At 35.6% G+C, this 24,143-nt stretch overlaps 2 protein-coding genes and 1 long non-coding RNA gene across 14 annotated transcripts; all 3 read left to right on the top strand.

The window, feature by feature from the left end:
- The first annotated feature begins 4,496 nt into the window (after positions 1-4,496).
- LOC127508400 (C-type lectin domain family 4 member C) lies at positions 4,497-10,381 on the top strand. 8 transcript variants are annotated; one of them, XR_007928803.1, is made up of 8 exons: positions 4,505-4,639; positions 4,810-4,925; positions 5,193-5,603; positions 8,248-8,349; positions 8,453-8,515; positions 8,922-8,987; positions 9,299-9,435; positions 9,878-10,381. XR_007928803.1 is itself a non-coding variant. In XM_051886274.1 (6 exons), exons 1-6 carry the CDS (start codon positions 7,310-7,312, stop codon positions 10,061-10,063), a joined length of 624 nt encoding a protein of 207 aa, XP_051742234.1. In that variant the 5' UTR covers positions 6,585-7,309; the 3' UTR covers positions 10,064-10,381. The 8 variants fall into 8 exon arrangements, 1 of the variants encoding a protein (XP_051742234.1); XR_007928800.1 differs by lacking the exon at positions 4,810-4,925 and having other exon boundaries at positions 4,497-4,639; XR_007928799.1 differs by having other exon boundaries at positions 4,499-4,639; positions 4,810-5,603.
- Positions 10,382-10,893: 512 nt separating this feature from the next.
- LOC127508402 (uncharacterized) lies at positions 10,894-15,327 on the top strand. 5 transcript variants are annotated; one of them, XR_007928808.1, is made up of 7 exons: positions 10,894-11,361; positions 12,552-12,635; positions 12,752-12,951; positions 13,026-13,106; positions 14,195-14,331; positions 14,454-14,563; positions 15,004-15,327. It is a non-coding gene; the product is annotated as an uncharacterized LOC127508402 (long non-coding RNA). The 5 variants fall into 5 exon arrangements; XR_007928806.1 differs by having other exon boundaries at positions 10,896-11,361; positions 12,895-12,951; positions 14,195-14,349; XR_007928807.1 differs by having other exon boundaries at positions 10,898-11,365; positions 12,895-12,951.
- Positions 15,328-16,983: 1,656 nt separating this feature from the next.
- On the top strand, positions 16,984-24,016 carry retsat.2 (retinol saturase, tandem duplicate 2). The gene is made up of 11 exons (XM_051888124.1): positions 16,984-17,240; positions 17,545-17,727; positions 17,919-18,160; positions 19,289-19,490; positions 19,640-19,837; positions 19,927-20,046; positions 20,901-21,039; positions 21,161-21,270; positions 21,508-21,674; positions 21,775-21,934; positions 23,240-24,016. The coding sequence occupies exons 1-11, from the start codon at positions 17,081-17,083 to the stop codon at positions 23,383-23,385; spliced, it is 1,827 nt and encodes a 608-aa protein (XP_051744084.1). The 5' UTR covers positions 16,984-17,080; the 3' UTR covers positions 23,386-24,016.
- Positions 24,017-24,143: the final 127 nt, after the last annotated feature.

Genomic DNA, 24,143 nt, shown 5'->3' with positions numbered 1-24,143 from the left:
AGAAGCACTTGAGTATGTTAAAATGAATCCAAAACCCAGGAGGCGGAGGAAGAAGGGGCAAGGGCAGATGTAAAGTCGCCCCGCAACGAGCAATCGCAATCGATCACCTCCCCTAAAACCTGCTTCTTCCTCCTCGATGCCCGTCGTCTCTGCAACTTGCTCCGAAAAGGAGGAGGTGCCCGAGCGGCCATACTGGACCTCTGGGCCTGTCTCTGAGCCTCAGTTTGAGACGGACCAGCCTCCTGGCTGTCTACATGCTCAGGAAAAACTATACAGGAAAAACAAGGTCGTCATATTTTAAAACATAAAATATAGACCCAGCTTACCTTCCTGCGGCTCAAAGACCAAAGGTTCCTCATTTTCCTTTTTCTCTACATGAAAGGATGGAATCTAGGGTTCTTTTAAGCCTAAAAGATCCACTCATTATCAAACTGAAAAAGCGGGCCGTCAGAAAAATAATCACCATGGGCCCAGCCATCAGTCTGACTATAAGAAGCATCTGAGCATGTTATATGTTTATAAAATATATACGTGTGTGTGTGTGTGTATATATATTATATATATATATAGGAGGCGGAAGAAGAAGAGGAGAGGGAAGATGTAAATTGCCCTTGCAGCTGGGAGATCGATCACAAACGCCACTGGCGTTTATAATCGATCATCCATCTCAATCTTGCTTCTTCCCCCTCCCATCTGTCTGGGCCCAGATACAAATCTGAACGGCTAGGGTTTTTCCATGCCCTTCCGATCTCAAACATGGAGATCAGGAAGGAATGGAAGGCTCACGGGAGCTGCAGAGCTATGGACAGAAAAGGAACCGCTCGTCGAGCCATCCGCGTGCGGCCCCTTTCTTAACGCGCCCTCACGGCAGCTGCAGCCTGCCAGAAGCACATCCCACAAACAAGAGCGCTCGCTGCTGGACGCGATGACGTCAAACACGGACGTCATCATCATCCAACAACTCATCCTCGTCAGCCCCAGGGGGCTGAGAGAGAATACACCTCTCTCAAAGTTCCCAACGGGCTCACCTGCAAGCCCCATGATTGCAGCCGCAGTTTTGCCTCAGCACAAAAGGGGCCAGAATCACCAGGTGCAGATGCGGACACCTCTTCCCTCGAGAAGAGTGCCAAACGAGAACGGAGCGTCCCGAGAGGGAGACGCTCACAGTAAATAACAGAAAAACACAGACAGCGCCCTCAAGCACTGTCTATGCGCGCTCCTCTCCCAGACAGAAAACGCCCAGAAATGTGTATATCAAGTGTCAAACCCTGGGACACGGATGAACACACTCTCTTGAAACGTTTGTAAGGCATAATATAAGATTCCCTTACCGGATTCGATACAATCGCGATCAGACAAAACAGTCCCGAAAGACGAAAAGATACTGACTGATTCTCTAGGCGCTCCTTTTATACTTCCAGGTCGCGCTATGACGATGTCATAGGCTGTCGCCGGCCAATAGGATTGGAGTGGTTTGATTCTTGGCTTTCAGACATCGGTTCATGTGTGACGTTCCCCATAGCGGTAAACACAGAGTAGAGTTCCCTTTCGAAAGGGAACGCCCCCTAAAACATCACAGTTATATATGATATTGGAATAGTAAGGCCTGTAGATAGGGAGTACGTGTTATTTAAGAAAAAAAGTTATTTTTTTCAAACACAGTCTGTGGGGTAAAACGCCCCCTTCCCACTATCATCATTAGGCTACTGTAGATACTCTGTTCTGAACATCAAATCCTTTGTTTTTCAATCAAATGTAATCTAACTAGGTGGTTATAAAAATAATAAAATATCTACTAAATAGCTACTAAAAACTGAAAAGTATTTCCTTTGGGTTTTTTTTTTTTTTGCATACAGATGACATTTTTAAAATGATCCCAGTTTACACTGATCCACAGAATCGACTAAAAACGCTGCATTATGCTTCCAGACCAGTAGTTGGCGATGCCACTTTGTAAAGAAACACTACATGCCTGTAGACTGTAATACGCAACATTGTTACTGATATTTTAAAGGATTAGTTCACTTCAGAATGAAACTTTCCTGATAATTTACTCACCCCCATGTCACCTAAGATGTTTATGTCTTTCTTTCTTCAGTCGAAAAGAAATTAAAGGGTTAGTTCACCCAAATATGAAAATAATGTCATTTATTACTCACCCTCATGTCGTTCCACACCTGTAAGACCTTTGTTCATCTTCGGAACACAAATTAAGATATTTTTGATGAAATCTGATGGCTCAGTGAGGCCTGCATTGCCAGCAACGGTATTTCCTCTCTCAAGATCCATAAAGGTACTAAAAACAAATTTTAAAACAGTTCATGTGAGTTCAGTGGTTCTATCTTTGTCAAGATCCAAAACATCCCTCATACATACAGTAAACCTTGATAACTGGATATGTTGGCAAGTAATTCTACATGCATTGTTGAATGAACATTTTGTTTTAATGGCATGTACTGTTTGTCTAAAGGTCTGTGGTTTCTGATGCTTTATCACACATCTATTTGTGTGAACTGTGTACAGCAAACAGCCAGTTCAGTAATAAAGGGATAAAAAAAAGAAACGCTTTAGCAAATTTGTGTCTTAGGTAACAGATTACATCAATATAGAAAGCATGAAACTCAAATAGCAAGTGTTCAAGAAGCCCCCCCCCCAAGCCAGAATTCTTCACCAGATCCTCTCTTCAGTTCTCATTTCTTTACTTGCAGAAAATGTCTGAAGCAATTTATTCCAATACTGTTCCAAGACCAATCTCAAGATCTGCACGTAAAGATACAAGTAAGTGCTGTTTTGCAACCTAATTTTTGCAAATTAATTGTTTCAACAGCTTCCTTTCACTTTATCTTTTAATTTTATTGATTCATTATTATTATTATTATAGATTTTAGAAATTCTGTTGATAAGAGAGATGGCGTCTGTATGGTTCTTCTCTCTGTTCTACTCTTCTTGTCTCTTCTGGCTAATGCAGTGCTAGCTTACCTGTGTGAGTATCCTCATGTTTTACATGTACACATTACATTGCAGTATGTATGTTAACTACATGCATTACATATTATTATTATTATTATTAGTAGTAGTAGTAGTAGTTATATTATTTTTTACATTTCCAACAATCCAGCTCCATATATTTTCATCACATGTCACATGATTCATTTCAAACATGTTCTTCACTGACACTATTGTCTCCTAGTGAACTCACTTTAAAAAAAATGTGTTAGTGGCAAAACTTTATGAACTGCCACAACTGAGGGACAGTTGTAATTTGTGTAAAAAAAACAGTTATATAATCATTTTCACATAACACAATTATGTTGAAATGATTTGTGTCTTTGTTCAGATTATAATGAATTTTTTAAAATTATTTTCTGTTCTATCTGGTCTTAATTTTTTTTTAATGGTTTTCTGTAGTTTCCTATAGACTGAGCTGAGCTTATTAAAACATTATGTTATTCAATTAGTCTGTAAATTGTGGGGAAAAGTCTCTAATTTGGATGTCTCAAATCAGGTGTATTTTTATACAATATATTTTACAAAATAGAAGTTGAAAATAGAGTTTTTATAGTTGTTCATATAACCCTAAATACTTACTCACTACTGTAAATATATTGTAATAAGAACGCTGTAATGTTATGTGTGATCTTATTTGTATTACAGATTACAGCGATGGCACAGAACAGCTGATGAGTTGTGAACCAGTAACACACTGCTCTTATTCAGGTAGACAGACTCCACAATCTCTCAGATTACATAGTACAGACACACTGTTTATTTAGAATTTGATTTTTAATTTAGTTTGTTTTTATGTTAGATGTTGATCACAACGCTCAAACCAAACAGATCTTTCGCAAGCAAATGGAAAACAGGTCCCAAGCCCAACACTGTCCAAAAAAAAGCAAGTCAATTTATTTCTTATGTTTTTTTGCATGAATATAAAGAAGACCACACACATTATAAACATGTACAGTCAAACCAAAAATTATTCAGACTTCATTTTTGATATATTTTACTAGTGGGTGCAGGACACTAAAGTTCATTTATGTAAGTGAGGATAGCAAAATAAAGTAAACTGTGTCATATTATACCCAAAAATTCTTCATACAGTGGACTACCAGTAAAATTGATAAAAATTTGGAACCAAAAATTATTCAGACACTTTGACCTGACCATGTTTTGCTTAAGTGTTATCTGACATAATTAAGATTATATTTTTCTATTTTTATCTTTTTATTACCATTTTTTAAACTATAGTGAATAAACTGTATTAATGAACGAAATGTTCAAGGTGTCTGAATAAATTTTGTTTTGACTGTATTAAATATTTTAGTACATAATGAAATATGTTCAGACATTCAGAGTCAGCTGCAGAATAAGTTGGTATGTAAAAAAAAAAAAAATACACTACTCCTTTTACACAAAACAGTTTTGTACCTCACACTATGTTGTATATATAATGCAAAATTTAGTTTAGGGCACTGATAAACATTCAAAAACTGTCACACAAGATTTCCCAGAGAAGTGGGTCCAGGAGAAGGGCAGATTCTATGTTTTCTCCACTGATACCATGGACTGGAACAGCAGCAGAGAACGCTGTCAGGATCTGGGAGGAGACCTGGTCATCATCAACAGCATGGAGGAGCAGGTACAGATAATATAACATCATTGGAACTTATCATTTCAGACGAAAGATGTACACTGAACTTAAATAAAACAAGCTGCAGATTAAATGATCTCTATATATCTGTCATGACAACTCTGGAGTGTTTAGCATGGTAATGAATAAGACAATGTTGATATGTTTGGTCTTGGCAGAATAGATCTGGTGCTGCTGCTGCTTTTATTGCTGCTGCTGCTATTGATTATTGCTGCTGCAGAGCAATACGGGACTTGCTTCTGCTAATACACACACGACACGCTGCTGTGAGCAAGTAAGACATGCTGCTGCTGTAGCATACATGAATTACCCGTAGCAGATCTATACAGGTGGACCTGGGGAAGGTGGAGGGTTTCTGAAAGCACGCTGCAAACTGCTAAAGCAAATGCTGACCAAGTATTTGAAGGTTGAGGGGCGAGCTCATTGGCTAAAGAATCAATCAGCTGTGCCCTATAGAGAATGATATGATTGCAAGCAGATTGAGTTAAGGACCTATCAGCCTGCGCTATCTAGAGTTTCATGACCAAACTTTCTTTTGTAGAAATTTCTTGCAAAACAAATACGCATTATTGGCGCAAACACATTATATTGGATTGGACTGACCGATAGCCGCACTGAAGGTGTTTGGCTGTGGGTGGATGAAACCAAGAATCATCTTAGGCAAGTATTATTTTAAATATCTGTGTTGATAAATGTATATGATGTTTAAAATGTCCCGTTTGGTTACAGTATGATACCTTTTTTATGCATCTTTACTGTTTAATTAATTAATTAATTATTTATTAATTTATTTATTTATTTGTCAGTTTCTGGGGACAGCCTCCTGATGATTACAAATCAGCAGACAATCCTCTGGGTGAAGACTGTGTTATATTGAATGGACGAATGATTGAGCCGATGTGGGGAGATGTTTTTTGCTTGAGGAAAGAGAGAAGCATTTGTGAGATTCCATGTTCGTAATAAATATTTACTGAATAAAAGTTTCTATTTGTCATTTACACATCTTTACAGAGGTAGTGAAATGTGCTTTCTGCAAGCCCCCACAGAGGAATACAGATGGGTTGTTGATGTGACATCATGACATTTTCATTGTCACACAAGATTATTTATTTATTTATTTATTTTTTGTCTTACATGGACCTGTTAATAATAACTGCTTTGTTATTAGATTTTTTTAATTTTTTGAACCAAATCTCAAAATTATGAGTGGTGTGACTGTCTCAAGCATGGTTCAATAAATTGCAACTTTTATAAATTAAAAAGAAAAGCATATAAATGTTAATAAATGCCTCAGGCATAATTTTACTATTGTCTGTTTTAGTAAATGACAATCTTTTTTTTTTCATCCATATATTTCTAAAAGCGTAGGAACTTAATACATTTTGTCACTAAAAACCATATCCTCCAGTGTGACACCATATACTGATTTTAAATCAGGCAATTCCACTGACAACTTTGATTGGGATGCAGAGGAGAAAGGGAGACATTTATACAGTATACAACAAAAGGTTGGGACAGGGAGGGTTAAAGGAAGGAAACGAAGAGAAGAAATCATTTTTACTAATTTAAGGGTTGGACACTGTGGGCTAAATAAGTACTTATAAATTATAGGTAAGCATATATCAGGAAAATGTGAATTTTGCAATAGTATTGAATCTGTTGAACGTGATATTTGAATGTCAGAAGTATGAGAGGAAAAGGATAAAGATGAAAAAAGGCATAAGAAGGGAATCAAAAGCCAAATTCACTTAAGGAATTCACTTAAGGAGCTACTGATGAAAACATCAAATGACATTAGTACACATTTATTTAGTTTTCTAAAGGACACAGGTCTGGCAGATAGGATATAGTTTACAGCTCTGGGAAAGGGAAGGGGAAAAAAGTATATATATATGTGTGTGTATGGATAATATATATATAGCTCTGTCTAGCTCCGGTTCACACTCCAGTATAGTAGGTGGCGGTAATGCACCATTGAAGTTGGATGCCAACCATCAAAAAATAACTTTAATTAGTTGAAGGACCCCATTTATGTTACTGAAGCCCCCATGGCATGTGCACATGGTAAGTTTCTGTCTCAGAATTGTTCAAATGCCTTTTGGAACCACTATAAAAGTGTTAAGTTTTGTTGTCCTTTGGTGCGACAACCCTATATTATAGGGATAGTTCAGCGAAAAAATGAAGATTTTGTCATCATTTCCTCACCCTCATGTTGTTCCAGTCCTGTATGAGTTACTTTCTTCTGTTGAATACAAAATGGGTGCCATCAACTGTCTGGTTACCAACATTCTTTAAAAGATCTTCTTTTTTGTGTAATAATAACCCCCAGCATTTGCACGTAGCCTACACTGTATAAAGTGAAGTAGATGAGTCTTGAAAGGTGAGTCTTGAGGAACATTAACATAAGAGTAGACTAATTCTTATGACCAGTGTCTTGTGACACATTGGCTTTAATGGTTTCTATTGACCAGATAAACATAAAATGTAATAGGCTATACGCACTGACAAGACAGTAGAAAAATATTTCTATATCTAGAACAGCTACCAGCTTAATAACCAACGTTGACAGGAAATGACACTTCTGCATTAGTGTGTTACTGACACCAACAGACAGCCTGATCTTACTTCATCTTTCTGCTGCACACTTCTTTGACAATAATGCCCAAACATGACATGTCTGATCATATTTATGACAACACTAGATGGATGAAAAAGGATTCACTTGGAAGTAAGTACTTGATTCTTTTTCTCCTTGATAATAATTCTTTACTCTAATTTGTGGTTGTGGTTTAGCTTAAGTGTGAAGTACAAAACCACGTTTCTTTGAGCCCAAAAGATGTTAAAGAAAAGGGTAAAGTCTTTTTAAATATAACGTTTCGGTAATCACAAACCATGGGTTTTAAATTAGAGTTAGTTATGTGTTTAGCAAATTACGGAGGTAACCATAGCAACAGTTGAGTCAATTTACGTCGGACGGTAGGCCTAGTACATCGACAAAACACAAAGTACGGTCATAATTATTTTGTTATTATTACTGATATGTCCTATATCATTTTGTTTAAAACATTATTAAGCCTGCATGACGGTAACTCTTTTCAGCAAAATGGCTGATTGTTTTATGTAAGGAAGAATGTGTTTTGCTTCATTTCTCCTTGATTTCTTATCCTGTTTTAAGCTCCTCTTTGCTGTTTTTAATCTGTTGTAGTCGTGTGCACCTTTGTTTAATGTCTTTGTTATTTCCTATAAGTACCACATGTTTGCCTTAACGCCCTATATACTGCTATTTAAGTTACAGCGAGCTCAATAAACTTTGGCTGTTGATTGAACAGCTGTGTTCGTCTCATTCTTTTGCCCCTGTTAGCCTTCTACTCTGTTCTGCAAGACAACAATTGACTTTATTGCTGAGGTCCATAATTTTATCTAAAAGTTTTCTTTCAAATTTAATTAAAAATTCACTTATTTTCAACTCAATAATGTATAGCTGAAACAATGCAAATGCTATATATATATATATATATATATATATATATGTAGCGTAATAATAATTAAACTTCTTTTGGTTTTTCTTTAGTATTGTATTGTATTTTATTTTGCAGATAGGAAATCTACCAGACAGACGAAATGTAGAGCTATCTATGCCGTGATTGCTGTTCTCCTCCTCCTGTCTCTGCTTGGTAATGGGGTGCTGGCATACTTGTGTAAGTATCTTCAGATTTTAATGTTGCATACTGTATCAGAGGTACATTTACATTTGCTTATACTATATTATACTTTTTTATTTCACTGTTCTTACTTTTGCAGATTTCACTAAAGAAAAAAATATGTTGTTGCATTGTGAGCCAGTAACAAACTGCTCATATTCAGGTAAATCATTCATCTCTATGTGCTCTCATCTGATATGATTCTACTCACAATATCCTAAAGTAGGCATATATCCGAGTGAAACGGCAAGAAAAAAACTAAAATGTAGGGTGGGACTTGATTGGATGGTTGTGGTTTGTTAATGCTGTGATGTGATGTGAGTGAAAGGTTGTCCCACCTTCACGCCAGTAAACACATCGTCAAAGAGATAAGATGTTGCTGCAAGAGGGAGAGGAAGTTATTTTGATATGAGATTATAAGAGCCATGAATTAAAAAAAAAAAGAAAGAAAGATGTGTACAGAGAAATAATTTATAATAAATACATTTCCATAAAAAAGAAATGTAAATTTTGATTTCATAATGACATAGTAATCTTTGATTTTCTTCATTCCCCACATCCCTATTCAGACCATGAACAAGACAGTCCAGGGTGCACGTATGAGGAGGAATGGAGGTCATTAAATTATTGCCCAGGTAAAACTATGCCTTGTTTTTCAATGTACACAAGAGCTGGTGGATTATGCACTTTGAGTAATCAGTCTTTTTCTTTCTTTTTTTTCTTCAGTCTTGAATGCTCTGTACTTTTGTACACATTCTGTCTGAGTCTCCTTGCCATATGTCTATTCTTGTTTTTAAAAATGAGTCATTCCAAAATCTATTAGAACCGCCTTTAAGTATGTAAAGGTGCAGTTAAGCAGGGTTTCTGCTTTTTTCCAGTCTACAAAATGTGTGCTTCTAGCTAAACCACAGGCCTGAAATGTGTTTCCTAAAAACTGTCTCTGTAGATTTGCCAGAGCAGTGGTTAAAAGGCAACGACACATTCTATGTTTTCTCCAACCACAACAAGAACTGGAGCTCCAGCAGAAAGCACTGTCAAGATCTGGGTGGTGATTTGGTCATTATTAACAACACAGAGGAGAAGGTACATTGAATTGTGTGTATTATCACTATTGTGCATGTTTTTAAAAGAGCAGCAAATGTGAGCAAAGTGCGTCAAGGTGTGAAAACCCAGTTTGTGTTCACAACTACAATGTTAAGGCAAGTGTAATCCGGTCACATAAAAAAAAAAAAATTCTTATAATATATATACATTTTCACTGATAAAGCCATACACAGGATATCATTGAAAATTTTGAATGAAACCAATGTTTTTAAAAGAGAAATACATGTAAGAGAAGTGGAAACAGGTGTGAAAACCCACATTGTGTGTTCACAATTTTTTTTTTTTTGGTAAAACAGTAACATTACTATAATAGATATTTCCATTGGTAAAGCCATACGTAAATAATTTTATGATAAAGATTTGAATGTACATTATGAATAAATATAGAATAAATACACAAAATTATGTGTTTGTTGCACAGGAATTTCTTGCTCGGAGACTATGTGTTGATGAATCTGATCTCTACTGGGCTGGGAACAGTGATGGGAACTGGGCAGATCCGGATTCCAAACAACACAACTGTGCTGTACTCAAAGGAAATACACAAGAAGACATTTCTTGCTTGAGAGAGGAGAGGAGCATTTGTGAGATTCCATGCCTTCAGTAGACCTATAGATTATTATTATTATTATTATTTTTTATGGTTGACTTCTTGTCTTATTATGCTGTGCCCTCGTTTAATGAGTAAGCCTCAGGCTGAAGGAAATGCATATTTACGCCTGTACAGTAGAGGACACAGCTCAAAAAACCTTTCAGCTGTGCTCCATTCTGGATTAAAGAAGAATAGAATACAGGAGAAGGGAGTTCAACACTCTTATTTCTGAATCTAAAGTTTGCATCCCAGTTTTTGCTTATTAGTATGGTTGAATTAGATGATGGTCAGCAGCAAAGACATTGTTTAATAAAGTGAGATTAAATGCATAAAGTGTATTTGTGTAATTTAATATGGTTAATTATTACAGGTTTGCATAAAATTCTGAGATTGCATTTCACTGTTTTTATTCATTTTGATGAATACTGAATGTTTTGTGCAAGTGAGTTAAGTAAATGCATGATCACATTTAGTCTAGAACTACAATAACCATCATGTTTACACACAACACCTCTGCACTTTATTTCTCTCAACACGAGGACAGGAGAGCTGTCAGTCAATAAATGTGAAAAAGTAACTTGCGTTACTTATTTGAAAAAGTAACTTAGATATTTAGATAAGTAATCTGATTACGTAACTTAGGTTACTTGTAATGCATTACCCACAATACTGGTGCAGAGCATATCTCACTACAGTAAATTCCTTTAATAACCTGTCTATTTTGAATAGCCATGTGCAGCAAATCCTCCTTATGGTCTATCTTTCATAGCAATAAAACTATTTCTAAAATGTTCTTTTCTATATCTATACTTTATTACATACATATGTAATCTCTCTTTTTAAATCTCATCATCTGTTGTAAGGTTTTACAGTTAACTATAATTTGTGTTAATTGTTGTAATTGTAACTTTTTTTATATTTTTATCTCAAGTGGTTTATCATAAAGAATACATTTGTACAATAAATCATTATCAAAGATTTTTTTTTTTTCTGTAGTCAATACCAACTATTAAAAAAACAACAATTTTGCAAAATAATGCCAAATTAAAAGACATGTTAGGTATCATAACATGGTTGAATACATACACCACTGATAACCAGCTGACTGGAAATTTTACATGCACAGTTATTTGGTCAATGTGGTTAAATAAATAAAACCCCCAGAAGCCTGCCTCTCTTCAGAGTATTTTGTCACGAGATCCGGGTGCTTTGGTTCTCTCTTCACTGCTTTAAAATCTGCCTGAAGATGCCTGAAAATATATATCTCAATTACTTAACAGACTCAAAACTGCCGTCAGTAGATGAAGATGAGAGTAAGTGAGTTTTCTTGTCCTTACTACTTGTGCATTCTCTCACTAAACACTGTGTATTGGGGTAACACAGCATATGAATGAAAATTATATTTACATGTGATTTTATTTATTTAGCAGATGCTTTATCCATAGTGAATAAGAAATGAGAAACAAGAAGTTAAAAAAAATCATCTTAAGGAGGCAGTAATATGAGAAATGTTAAAATCAAAAATGGTTCAGGATATAATATATATATTATAGTATTTGTTTAATTATGTGGGTGCAGTTATGGTTATATAAAGTTTTATTTCACAGTGTTTAGTGAAATATTATGTATCTTAGACATCTTTAGGGTCACGAGTCTGTTTGAAAATTGGTGAAGAATGCTGTACTTTTATTCCAGCTGATGATGGTAGTGAAATGATCTGTGGTAGGATGAACAGGCCAAGTATAAGGGAACAGAATGGAGTTTAGATTGGATCTCCAATGCCTTCTGCAATGCTTTTGGTAATATCTTCGAACCCGTACTCAAGCTTCTGACAATGGTAATCACTACCTTGCTCATTGGAGTCTTGATAATTGGATGTTTGATGAAATGCATTCGAGCTGTTTTGGGGAGGTTTGTCCAAAGCGTTGTGGAAGGAGGAGGAGGAAGAGGACAATATGTGGAACTGAATCCATTTGGCAGGAGTGTTGATTATCAAAATATTCGTAATGTTCGTCAGAATTAATCAAGTAATCAGTTAATTTGAGTAAAATATGATCAAATTATGATCAGAGAGGGGAAATGTGATGGAATTTTTAAACTAATCATAATTAATTACGAACTAACATTTCTTTTTCCTAAAAATGGAGAAATAGTCACTAGGACTGTGTGTTGTAACAGTGGAAAATTTTGCTGTGTTGACTAGTTTAGTTTTTTTTAGCTAGTTGCCAAGGCAGCATTTCTCACTTTTTATTCGGTTTAAGTTTATGTACTAATACTGAAACTGACATAATAATTAATAAAAAACTATGTAGACATATATTTTAAAAAACGAAAATAATGTCAAAAAAAAAAAGAAAGAAAACTAAAATTAAAATGTAAACAAAATAGAATAATAATAATTCAAAATGTTAATAAACAAAGTAATAGTTTCTTGATACTAAAATAACACTGGTCCAATGTCTCTTATGGCTTGATATGCAAGTGCTTATATTTGCTTATGCAGGTCACTGTTCTGACCGAATTCAGAGGCTATTCTCTGTTCTGCTCTTTCTGTCTCTGCTGGCCAATGGGGGATTTGCATACCTGTGTAAGTAGCCTTATTTTATTTATTTATTTCAGTTCAGTTCAGTTCAGTTCAGTTCAGTTTAGCTGTTGCTATTTGATTAGTGACCTTTTGCATCGTAATTTTCCATTTATTTTCAGGTTTAAATAAGGTTTAAAAAAAAAAATCCCAGACTTTTTTTAAAACCCAGACTGGTTTTATTTGGACCCAACTGTATATGTATTAAATATCAGCAGCATTTGCATCTCCAATTTCATATTCACTACACCACAATGCTTCACAGATCACACCAAAAATGCTAATCAGCATTGTGAACCAAAAAGAAACTGCTTCAATTCAGGTAAATCTTCATTTACTCTCTTTGTCCAAAGCACAATTTCTCTGATAATCTCAGCAGTTTCCCTCTTTCCACAGGCTCTCATGTAGATTCTCAACCGATAATGAAAACGAACTCCATGAATATTAAAAACCACAGTATACCGAACTACTGTTCAGGTAGTAAAGACATGTCATTTGTGTTTTCTCTGTTTGAATTTATACATTTGTATCTGTATCTATATCTACATTTTTCATTTCATGGGTCAGATTAGCGGCATCAGTCATTTATTAAATCAGGCTGAAGTAGTGTTGTAGTCAAGACCACCTAAACCGAGACCAAGACTTTGAGACCAAGTCGAGACCGAGTCAAGACCAAGACCAGACTAGCACTCCTCAAATTCATCTGAAAGATCCACATTTTCTGCTTGAGAAATGTCTTATTAATCAATAATTACAATTAGAATAATATGACACTAGAGCTGTTACCAATCAATTGAAATCACTAACAACAAAGTTCATCTTTACACTGCAGAGGTGGAACAGAAGTTGCATCTGAGGTATAATTACAAATGCATAAATAATGTTGACATCAATGTTTTAAAAATAAAATTTTGTAAAAAAAAAAAAAAAAAAAAAAAAATCAATATGACATTTGCAATTGTGCTCATATTTGTGAAAACAGCCCTCTTTCTTGTGATATTGCTTATCATATGTTATCAAGATCTACTTTTTTGAAATCATATCTTGAAATTTGTGGGCATTTGTATTAATTTTGGTGACATTTTTTGACCCAATCCCTTGTTGATTTCTGACCCGGCACAACAGCAACAAAATAAGTTATTGATTACATTTGAAGCAGGAAGTTTTACATCCAATCAAATTAATGATGTTAACAAAGACATCAGACAATGCAACTGCAATTTAGTGATATCCCCGCAGTTGTGGTCTTGACAGGTCTTGAAATAAAATCCCTGAGTCCTTTTAGTCTGAGACAAAGACAAGACCGAGACCAAATGCGGCCAAGACCAAGACCTTCAAAAAACGGTCTTAAGACCGGTCTCAAGACCAAGACGAGTACTACAACACTAGGCTGAAGCACAGAAAATTAAATATGTAAATATTTCAATAGAGATATTTCTTTCTCACTTATCTGGTTTTAATTCTATTTTCAGCTTAACCACATACTCAGATCATTTTTATGTGTGTGCGTGTGTGCACACTTCCTGTACATCTTTATTAACACTATAGCTAAACTGTCGATGCAGATTTAAAAGAGAAGTGGGTCCAGGAGAAGGGCAGATTCTATGTTTTCTCCACTGATACCATGGACTGGAACAGCAGCAGAGAACGCTGTCAGGATCTGGGAGGAGACCTGGTCATCATCAACAGCATTGAGGAGCAGGTACAGATGGGGAGCAGTGTGACTATGATAAAGAAAACAATGCTTATAGTCTGTTTTAAAATAATACATTTTGGGTTTCATTACACAAGACAATGAAAAAAGCACTTGTTTTTGTGTTGTAGGAATTTCTCTCTGAAAGAGTCAATGACTACCACTGGATTGGCCTGACCGACAGCCAGACAGAGGGGGTGTGGCTTTGGGTGGACAACACCCACTTAAAAAACATCTTTTTGTAAGTATCATTTTAAAAGCCTTTCAGGATATTCAGCTCTGTAATTAGTGACAAATCACAAACCAATGAAGCTGTTATTTTGCCAACACAAAAAAAAGTTTCAGTGGGATTCTACATATATACTAGGGGCTTTGTGCAAAAAAAAAAAAGAAGAAGTCCTATATAAGGATAAATGTGTTAAATGTTTGCACAATACTTTCATGTTTAATGTTTTTTTTTCCTAGTGATAAAAAGTATGTTTACAAATTAAAATTAAAAAAATAATTAAACCAAAATTCATAAAATGATCGCATGATGGGAACCTCTAAAAGGTTCTATATATGAAGCACCTGACAGAACCCTTTAAGGGTCCATATAACCTTTTACTTTTAAGAGTTTTTGTTTCACATAAATCTATTCTTGATCTCATACATGTAGGCTAATACTACACTTTATTTTAGATGGGAGTCACCCCCAGATGACTGGAAAGTTGAAAATCCTTTGCATGGTGAAGACTGTGTTATCTTAAAGGGAGAGAAATGGGGGGACGTTTCTTGTTTGAGGAAAGAGAAAAGGATCTGTGAGATTCCATGCTCTCCATCACCTCAGTGACAGAGATCTAAATTAATAATTAAAAGAGATTACTTTTATTGCTTGTATTTAGATGTAGTTATCTTTAAACTTTAAACCTGTCGTCATAAAGAGTGTGGAGTTGTAATAATTATTGGTCATGTGTAATGCCATACATGTTATGTTTGTAAATAAAGTCATAAATTTACACCCTGCATACTGTAGGCTATACAACAAGGTTGCTGTGCCCAATTCTGTTGTATAGGCCTATTACTTTACTTAATTCTATTTCAAACTTGTTTTGTAAAAAGCCAAAATGCTGAAATGTGGTGGCAAAAGGCCCAGTCATTTGCAAAGAAATTTTACAACGTTCTCAACATGCCAAACATAATAGGATAAGCTTCAGACAACAGCAATCTGAAGTGCTATTCCTGAATAATTGCTTCTTTTTTTTTTAGCAGTAGTGTTTATGGTTATTTAAACAGTAGGATATTTATAATTATGTCTTGAACAGCTCACTAAAATATATTAAAATAACACATCCAATCTTTCTGTCCTAATCCATTAGTTAATTAGCTAAACCATAAATGATTTCTTAAAGGGTTAGTTCACCCAAAAATGAAAATTTCTGTCATTAATTACTCACCCTCATGTCGTTCCACACCCATAAGACCTTCGTTCATCTTCAGAACACAAATTAAGATATTTTTGATAAAATCTGATGGCTCAGTGAGGCCTCCATTGACAGCAAGATCATTTCCTTTTTCAATGCCCAGAAAGCTACTAAAGACATATTTAAAACAGTTCATGTGACTACAGTGGTTCGACCTTAATGTTATAAAGCGACAAGAATACTTTTTGAAAAAACAAAACAAAATGATGACTTTATTCAACAATATCTAGTGATGGGCGATTTCAAAACACTGCTTCATGAAGCTTTGAAGCTTTACGAATCTTTTGTTTCAAATCAGTGGTTCAGAGCGCGTATCAAACTGCCAAAGTCACGAGAACTATTGAAATTTCGAAACACTTATGACGTAACAAAGCCTCGTTTACTGAAATCATGTGACTTTGGCAGTTTGATACGCACTCCGAACCACTAATTCGAAACAAAAGATTCGTAAAGCTTCGAAGCTTCATGAAGCAGTGTTTTGAAATCGCCCATCACTAGATATTGTTGAATAAAGTCATAATTTTGTTTTGTTTTTTCAAAAAGTATTCTTGTCGCTTTATAATATTAAGGTCGAACCACTGCAGTCACATTAACTGTTTTAAACACATCTTTAGTAGCTTTCTGGGCATTGAGAGTGTTAATTATCTTGCTGTCAATGGAGGCCTCACTGAGGATTTTATCAAAAATATCTTAATTTGTGTTCTGAAGATGAACGAAGGTCTTACGGGTGTAGAACGACATGAGGGTGAGTAATTAACGACAGAAATTTGATTTTTGGGTGAACTAACACTTTAATTCAGTTATAATATCTTAATTTAGAGAAGGACTAAAATAAATAAATATTCATAAGAGAAAAGCAGATTATGTACCATCATTTATTTAAGAATTGAGTCTGTTTCATCTGAGAATGGTAATTGAGTACCTTTTGTTTATGTAGGCTATAAAAAATGTCCATGTGAAATGAAGAAATTGACAACATGCAATACGACAAATTAGCCTATTTATTTGACTGGTTCATTTCAGAGGTCTTAATGAGACAAAAAACGGAACGAGGACGTAAATGTTAGTAGTTGCAATATCTAATGAGATAACTTCAAACATAGACATAATATATTATGTCTATGACTTCAACGTAGCCTTCATGAAACAAATCTTGTGATTGGTCAGTATCGTCGTCGAAGGAGGAGTCAACACCAAACACGTTTTGTATTGGGAGATGGAAATGGTATGAGGAAGTATATTACTGTATTATTGTACTTTAGCGCATGGGCTAACAACACTTTGCACCTCACAACATGTGGATTGCTGTCGTCTTAATTTCTTTGGCGTTAGTTGCCATTCTCTATATATATGTGGTGGGAACGCCTGGACCTAACCCTTTTGGTATCGATACGCGCGAGCCGTTGAAGCCCATGGTGTTCGACCGTAAGCTGAAGAATAAAGTCCTGAAACAAGGTCAGTTACACGAAAGTGAACTTAACCACTTCTTTGCTGTTTATTTAGTGTTAATATTGCTGACTAGATAATACTGTTTGATTGCCAGTACGACGATACGATTGATTTATGTTTAACAGTATTGTAAAATGAAGTCTTCTGTGCTGTAAATTAATTACATTTGACAGCTAAATAAAACCTTTTTTCCTGCATTCTGACCCCTTGCATCTCCGTATATAATATAATATAATATAATATAATATAATATATATATATATATATATATATATATTGCTCAAAAAGTTGCATTTGTTTCCACATCCAGGCTTCTTGGCCAGTAAGGTCCCCCAGGACTTGGATGCAATAGTGGTAGGCAGTGGGATTGGTGGATTGGCAATAGCTGTCCTATTGGCTAAAGTTGGTAAGAAGGTTCTGGTTCTGGAACAACATGACCGGGCTGGAGGATGCTGTCACACCTTCACAGAGCAAGGCTTTGAGTTTGATGTTGGTGAGAATGAATTTTGTACCTCATCAGTCTCAACCTGATAATCCCTATAAAGTCTTACTTTGGCAAAGATAAGAACATTTATTGTGTCTTATTAAACAATCATAGCCATATATAATTTACTTTCAAAATAGCACACATTGTTTTACTAATGGTCAGTTTCCTGTGATCTGAATGCCTTTTCCCTACCTCAGGTATCCACTATATTGGGGAAATGCTGGATCACAAGCCACTTCGCTGTGTGATTGACCAGTTGACCAATGGGCAGCTGCAGTGGGTGCCACTGGATAATCCCTATGATAAAGTGATTCTGGGTCCCCCAGAAAATCGGCGCATGTACCCCATCTACAGTGGACGAAAACGCTACATGGACGAACTGAAGAAGTGCTTCCCAGGGGAGGAAAAGGCCATTGATGAATATGTGAGACTTTCCAAGGTGAGAAACAAGGATAGTGTTTAGATATTAAAATATAGAGGTTGTCTATCAGGTATCAGTGCTTATGCTGGTCATATGGAAGCTGTTCTTATTCAAAATATATTCACTACTGTCTAAAGGTTGGAAAGGATTAAAAAAAGTTTTTTTTAAATAAGTCACTTATGCTCACCACCCATGTTACCCCTATTCATTTCTTTCCAGTTAAAATTTAAAAGAAGAAATGTCTTCATGACAATATGTAGCTGATTGCATGACCTTTGCCCCACAATCATAGCCACAGACAGGCTGTCATCCAAGAGTGTTGTGACATCTCTCTAAAGGGGAAATGAGGACACTGCATGCTTGTACATGAACTTCTTTAGAGTTCTGTCCTTTGACACTTTGATGATTGTTAATGCATTATACTACATGTCATTAGTTAGAAATGCTAGACTTAGGCCCTGTTTCTACTTGGTATTAAGATGCATTTCGCTCGATTGGATCACAAGTGGATGAGGCAGACACATACCCGTTTACATCTGACATTTTAATCCATCTCTTGTCCACTTTCAACCACTTCTGTCCTGATTTCTTCGAGGGGAGGGTCTATGGGTGGGTAAATGTATGTTTTTGTTTTTTTCCAGATCTTTCAATCTAATGGACAAAATAAGCTTGACAGCCCCAAAACCGGCCAAACGTGGTGAGTGCATGTTAGAAATCAAGAATGGTGAGAAACATTGTGCTTGGTACGTTTTTCGTCTTCAAACCAAACTTGGGTCTTCAGCCGTTTTCAAGTTTAAATCCCGTCTGGCTAGCGCGCTTCCCATAATGTTTACGCATTAGGTCAGTTGGCAGTCTTTTGGGCTGTTCGAACACATTTGATCACATGAGCGTTTCCACTATGAAAGCAATCCGGTCTAATGCGTTTTTGACTACCTCTGGAAGTGGTCGAAAGCGTACAAGCTCAAAACGTTTTACACCCCATTTACACGTGTATTTAACGTCATCCACTTGTGATCCGATCGACCAAAAGCATTTTAATACCAGGTGGCAACAGGGCCTTAGAAATTGATTAGACACATTACAGAACTTCATAAAGACATGGAGTAAAACACAAAATGTAACTCTGATTCTTAATTCTTCTGTCAGAAAGTTGGGAATGGCGTATGGTTCATGGTTCTGCTGAAGCTCCTCCCGATGCCTCTGGCAAAGTTCCTGGTGCACACAGGCCTGGCCAAATGCCTCTCTACCTTCTTCCGCTATGCGTCCCGCAGCCTGACGGATGTGGTGAATGAGCTCACGCAGAATAAGGACCTGAGAGCTGTGTTGTGCTACATCTTTGGGACCTACGGTGAGATAATCTGGCTTTATTGGAAATTAAGATATCGGTTTGTTGTTGCATGTCTACCCTTTTTATTTCTAGTTAATAAGAGTTTTTGTTTTTGGGTGCACATATCTCACAGCTACTGAACTTCTTTGGTTTTTGTGTTTGGTAAACAGGTAAAATGCCCAAAGAAGCAAGCTTTTCCATGCACAGTTTGCTTTTGTGCCACTATATGTATGGTGCCTGGTTCCCAAAGGGTGGTGCTAGTGAGATCGCCTACCACATGATCCCTATCATTGAGAAGGCAGGAGGTGCTGTGCTTGTTAGAGCACCTGTCAACCGCATACTCCTCAATGACGCTAAAGAGGCTATTGGTAACATAATTCAATTTAAATGAGACATTTGCAAGACATGCATGTTTAAAGATGTTTTCTGTGGATTTAATAACTGGATTGTTTTGCAGGTGTGAGTGTTCTGAAGGGTCAGGAGGAGGTGCATGTACATGCTCCCATAGTGATTTCAGATGCTGGAATCTTTAATACATACCAGCATCTCCTGCCTAAAGATGTGCAGACTATGCCTGGTGAGAGAGACAACAACAACAACATATTTTAATATATTGTTATTAATGCTGTGAAAATTAACGATTAATTTTTTTCAGTTTAACGTGGCTAAAATATATTGACTGAATAATTTTTGTAGTTTTAATAAGCATTAATCTATATTTAATTTATTTCAGCAGTAATAATTTTATTCAGTTTCTGTATACTTTCTACCTGTTAGATCAAATATTTAAAATATAAAAGTATATATTATATATATATATTATAAAAATATATTCAAAAATTTGATGTTAGGAGCGATTAAATGCGATTAATTACAGAAAATTAGATTGACATCACTAAATATTATTAATCATCAATATTTACATGAATTTAAAGTATAATTAAACATTATATTATATTATATTATTGATTAATAATAATATGTTGTGATTGTTGCACTGCAATGCTCAATAATTTGTTAATAATATTAATATATAGATTAATAATAATAGTAATCTGTATTCTGTAATTCTAACATTAAAGGAAATTTCAAATAATGTATTGAAAGTCCCCATAATGTTAGCATTGCAATACAGATTATTATTATTATTATTTTAATGTATTAATAAGTTTTGTTTAACATATTTTAAACATGCTTTATTTATGTGAAAGATCCATCAATGTTAGCATTGCAGTACAGCATCAACAACAACAACATTATTATTAGCAATGCTAACATTCTTTCAATTAAATAAAGCATATATCTGAAATTAAAACATGAGACTTAATGCTATGACATCAGTAAAGTTGAAACCTCTTTGCTGTGAAGTTTGTACAGTATTTCTTTTAATGTGAGCGTACTGTATGGTCTTTTTGCGATGGTACTGTGCAGCGATCCAGAAACAATTGAGTATGGTGCAGCACGGAGATGGTGGTCTCAGTATTTTCATTGGTGTGGATGGGACAAAGGAGGAGCTGGGCCTAAAAGCAGACAATTTCTTTATCTTCCTTGAGAACAATTTGGATGAGCTGTGAGTGTGAACCTACCTATCCTAAATAGGATGCAATCAATATTTTGTGTATTCTTCAACCATTGTCTACTGTAAAATCAGCATGGCTTTCATTATGTGCACATGTCTGCTGGTCTTCCAGGATGGAGGGTTACATGAAGGGGAGCAGGGAAGAATCTTCTAAAAGTGTCCCTTTGATTTTTGTGGCCTCGCCCTCTGCCAAAGACCCAACCTGGCCAGAAAGAAAACCAGGTAGAGAGAAAAAAAATAGATAAAATGATGTTCACATCTGGAATTAAGATCTGATCACAAGTGGACAAAGCTACATACATGTGTAAACTGGATCGAAAGTGTTTTGAGCTTGTCCACATTTGACCACATGAGCGTACGAATGTGATGTAATCGAAACAATTATTACAGGTTCTCTACAAAAATAACTGACAATTCTGCTTGATGCATCATCAAAATCCAAATATGTTTCGCCTACAGGTAAATCCACCTTGACTGTTGTTAGCTTTGCTAACTATGAATGGTTTGAAGAGTGGAAAGATGACAAAGTGAAGAACAGAAGCACAGATTATAAGGAGCTGAAGCAGGCTTTCATCAATAACATATTAGAAGCAGTGACGGAGATCTTTCCTAAGATCAAGGATAGGGTATGAACTCTACAAACACGGTCTTTGTCTCTAAATTGCATATTTTTGTCCTTTTGATTTAATTTTATTGTACACCCTTTTTGTCTGTCTCTATCTGTAGATTGAATATGTGGATGCAGGCACCCCAATCACGAATCAACATTACATAGGCGCTCCTAAAGGAGAAATCTATGGTGCCGATCATGGAATTCCTCGCTTCAACATTGAACTAAATGCCATCATCAGACCACAGACACCCATTAAAAACCTCTTCCTCACAGGTGATTGCGTCTGATTCTGCCTTTTTCCCTTCAAAGGGTGTGACTTTCGTTCATCTTTGGAACACGAATGAAGATTTTTTTTTATGAAATCTGAGAGCTTTCTGTCCCTCCATAGACAGTTTTGCAACTGACACTTTGAAGTTTCAAAAGGTCCATAAAGAGGTCGTAAAACTAATCTATATGAATTTAGTGGCATGATCGCTTTATATGATGAACAGATTTAATTTAGGCTTTTATTCACATGTAAACATTCAACAACTCACACATCAGTTGTGGTAAATGGAAGCTCAAGCATGTTTGCTTGACGTGTGAGAACCAATGAGGTTAATTCTTGTGTGTTTCGCAACATGTTTGAGCTTCAGCAAGAGGTTTGTTCTCGCACATCAAGCAGGTTCAGTTGAGCTTCTGTTTATGTTTGCTGATCAATGTTTATATGTGAATAAAAGTCTAAATTCAATCTGTTCATCATAACAAGCGATCAAATCTCTGTAGATAATTTGGACTAAACCGCTCGATTTATATTGATTCGTTTTCTGATTTCTTTATGAACTTTTTGAAGAGTCAAATTGCTAGTGGTTGCCTAGCTGTTCTATGAAGGGACAGAAATCTCTCAGATTTCATCAAAAATATCTTAATTTGTGTTCTGAAGATGAACATAAGACTTACTGGTTTGGAACGACATGAGGCTGAGTAATAAATGACAGAATTTAAATTTTTGGGTGAACTAACCCTTTAATGCAGGCTTTCATAAACTTTTTTTTGTCAGCCAAACTGCTTAGATGTAAAAAAAAAAAAAAAAAAATGTACTTGTAGTACCCCTTGAGATTTTAAGTTAAAACTTCAATAATTATCGACACATTTGCATGTTCACGATTCTCTGATGTTGATGATAATAATAATGTTGATAAAAATAGTTATAATAATTATTAATAGTAGCAGTAGTTATGGAAACTTGTTTCTGACACGGTATTTTCATTTTTACTTTCTTCACTCTGAAACACGCAGTACATCATACTATAGTTATTTAATTAAATTGCAGGCTTTTATTTGATAATCATCACACTAAATTAAATCGCTTAGCTATTCATGAACTCACGAAACCCTGTTTGGGAAACCTTCCTTAATGCATGCAAGTCCATACAGTATGGTTATACCATCCAAAAGTATATTTTGAGACTTGGGCCATGCTTTGCATATTTTTGTATTTGCTGTTTAAAATGAAGAAAACGCTAAGTGCATTTCAGTGAAGGTCCTGAGATCTCTGCTTTGTCCCCTTTTTCTTTCAAATCTGCACTTCACTTACAGGTCAAGATATGATGTTGTGTGGTTTTGCTGGAGCATTGTCAGGAGCACTGACGTGTGGTTCTGTCATCCTGAACCGTAATCTTCATCTAGATTCCATCTCTCTTGCCAGAAGAGTCAAGAATTGCAACAACAAGAAGAAAGAATAAGTATCAGTAACACATAATCTTCATAATCATTCAGATGTCCATATATATTAGATATGGCTCCGGAGAAGAACAGAGGGAGGATCTGTGTGATTATTAAAAAATGAACCGCTGCGCAACCTAACAGTAATGCAGAGATAACCAAGTGCCTTACTGGTTTAAAACTACTATAATTTCAGATCTACTTTTAAAGGGAAACAAATCAGATTCAGTTAGATGGTTTTACTGTAACCTGTAAAATAATGCACTTAATCAAGGTTTTTGTAAAAGCCCTTTGCAGTTTTCCCAAACCTGTTTTTTTGTTGCTGTTGTTTTTTTTTTTTTAGTGTATGAAAAGCAGAAGACAGATGCTTAGCACTGTGCAATTTGGGTTTTTGTAATGAGTATGAACTGAAATTTTAGTTGCACTTAGATTTGATTAATTATTGTGGATCTAGGCCTCTAGGTCTGTATAAAGGATTTACATGCAAATTATATATTTAAGAAGCTGTCTGATGATGGCATGTGCACATTTACCTGTGTGTTTTGCTGCCTTTTCAAGTTGCAGTGATATTCCAGACTTGTATAAATGTGCTAATTAATATACAATGGATGCTTGTGCATACGGAATAAATGTGTTCATTTGAACAACAAATCACTGTGTGGAATGTATGTGGTTTTACATCAAGGGGGCAGTGTGGCTGCAAATCTCAAAATGGCAGATATTGTATTTGATAAATGCATTTTTTCTTAATTTGTTGTCTAATCATCAGTAAAAGAAT

This window comes from Ctenopharyngodon idella, chromosome 3, assembly GCF_019924925.1.
Source record: "Ctenopharyngodon idella isolate HZGC_01 chromosome 3, HZGC01, whole genome shotgun sequence".
NCBI classification, from domain to species: domain Eukaryota; kingdom Metazoa; phylum Chordata; class Actinopteri; order Cypriniformes; family Xenocyprididae; genus Ctenopharyngodon; species Ctenopharyngodon idella.
This window is presented reverse-complemented; position numbering and strand designations above follow the sequence as displayed.

Bases quoted from the DNA above. Each gene is read 5' to 3' on its own strand.
- LOC127508400 (XM_051886274.1), top strand. From the start codon at position 7,310: ATGCCCAAACATGACATGTCTGATCATATTTATGACAACACTAGATGG. The intron at 7,380-8,247 runs GTAAGTACTTGA...TTTATTTTGCAG, and splicing joins GAAAAAGGATTCACTTGGAA to ATAGGAAATCTACCAGACAG. The intron at 8,988-9,298 runs GTAAAACTATGC...CTGTCTCTGTAG, and splicing joins GTCATTAAATTATTGCCCAG to ATTTGCCAGAGCAGTGGTTA.
- retsat.2 (XM_051888124.1), top strand. From the start codon at position 17,081: ATGTGGATTGCTGTCGTCTTAATTTCTTTGGCGTTAGTTGCCATTCTC. The intron at 17,728-17,918 runs GTGAGAATGAAT...TCCCTACCTCAG, and splicing joins AGGCTTTGAGTTTGATGTTG to GTATCCACTATATTGGGGAA. The intron at 21,675-21,774 runs GTATGAACTCTA...CTCTATCTGTAG, and splicing joins TTCCTAAGATCAAGGATAGG to ATTGAATATGTGGATGCAGG.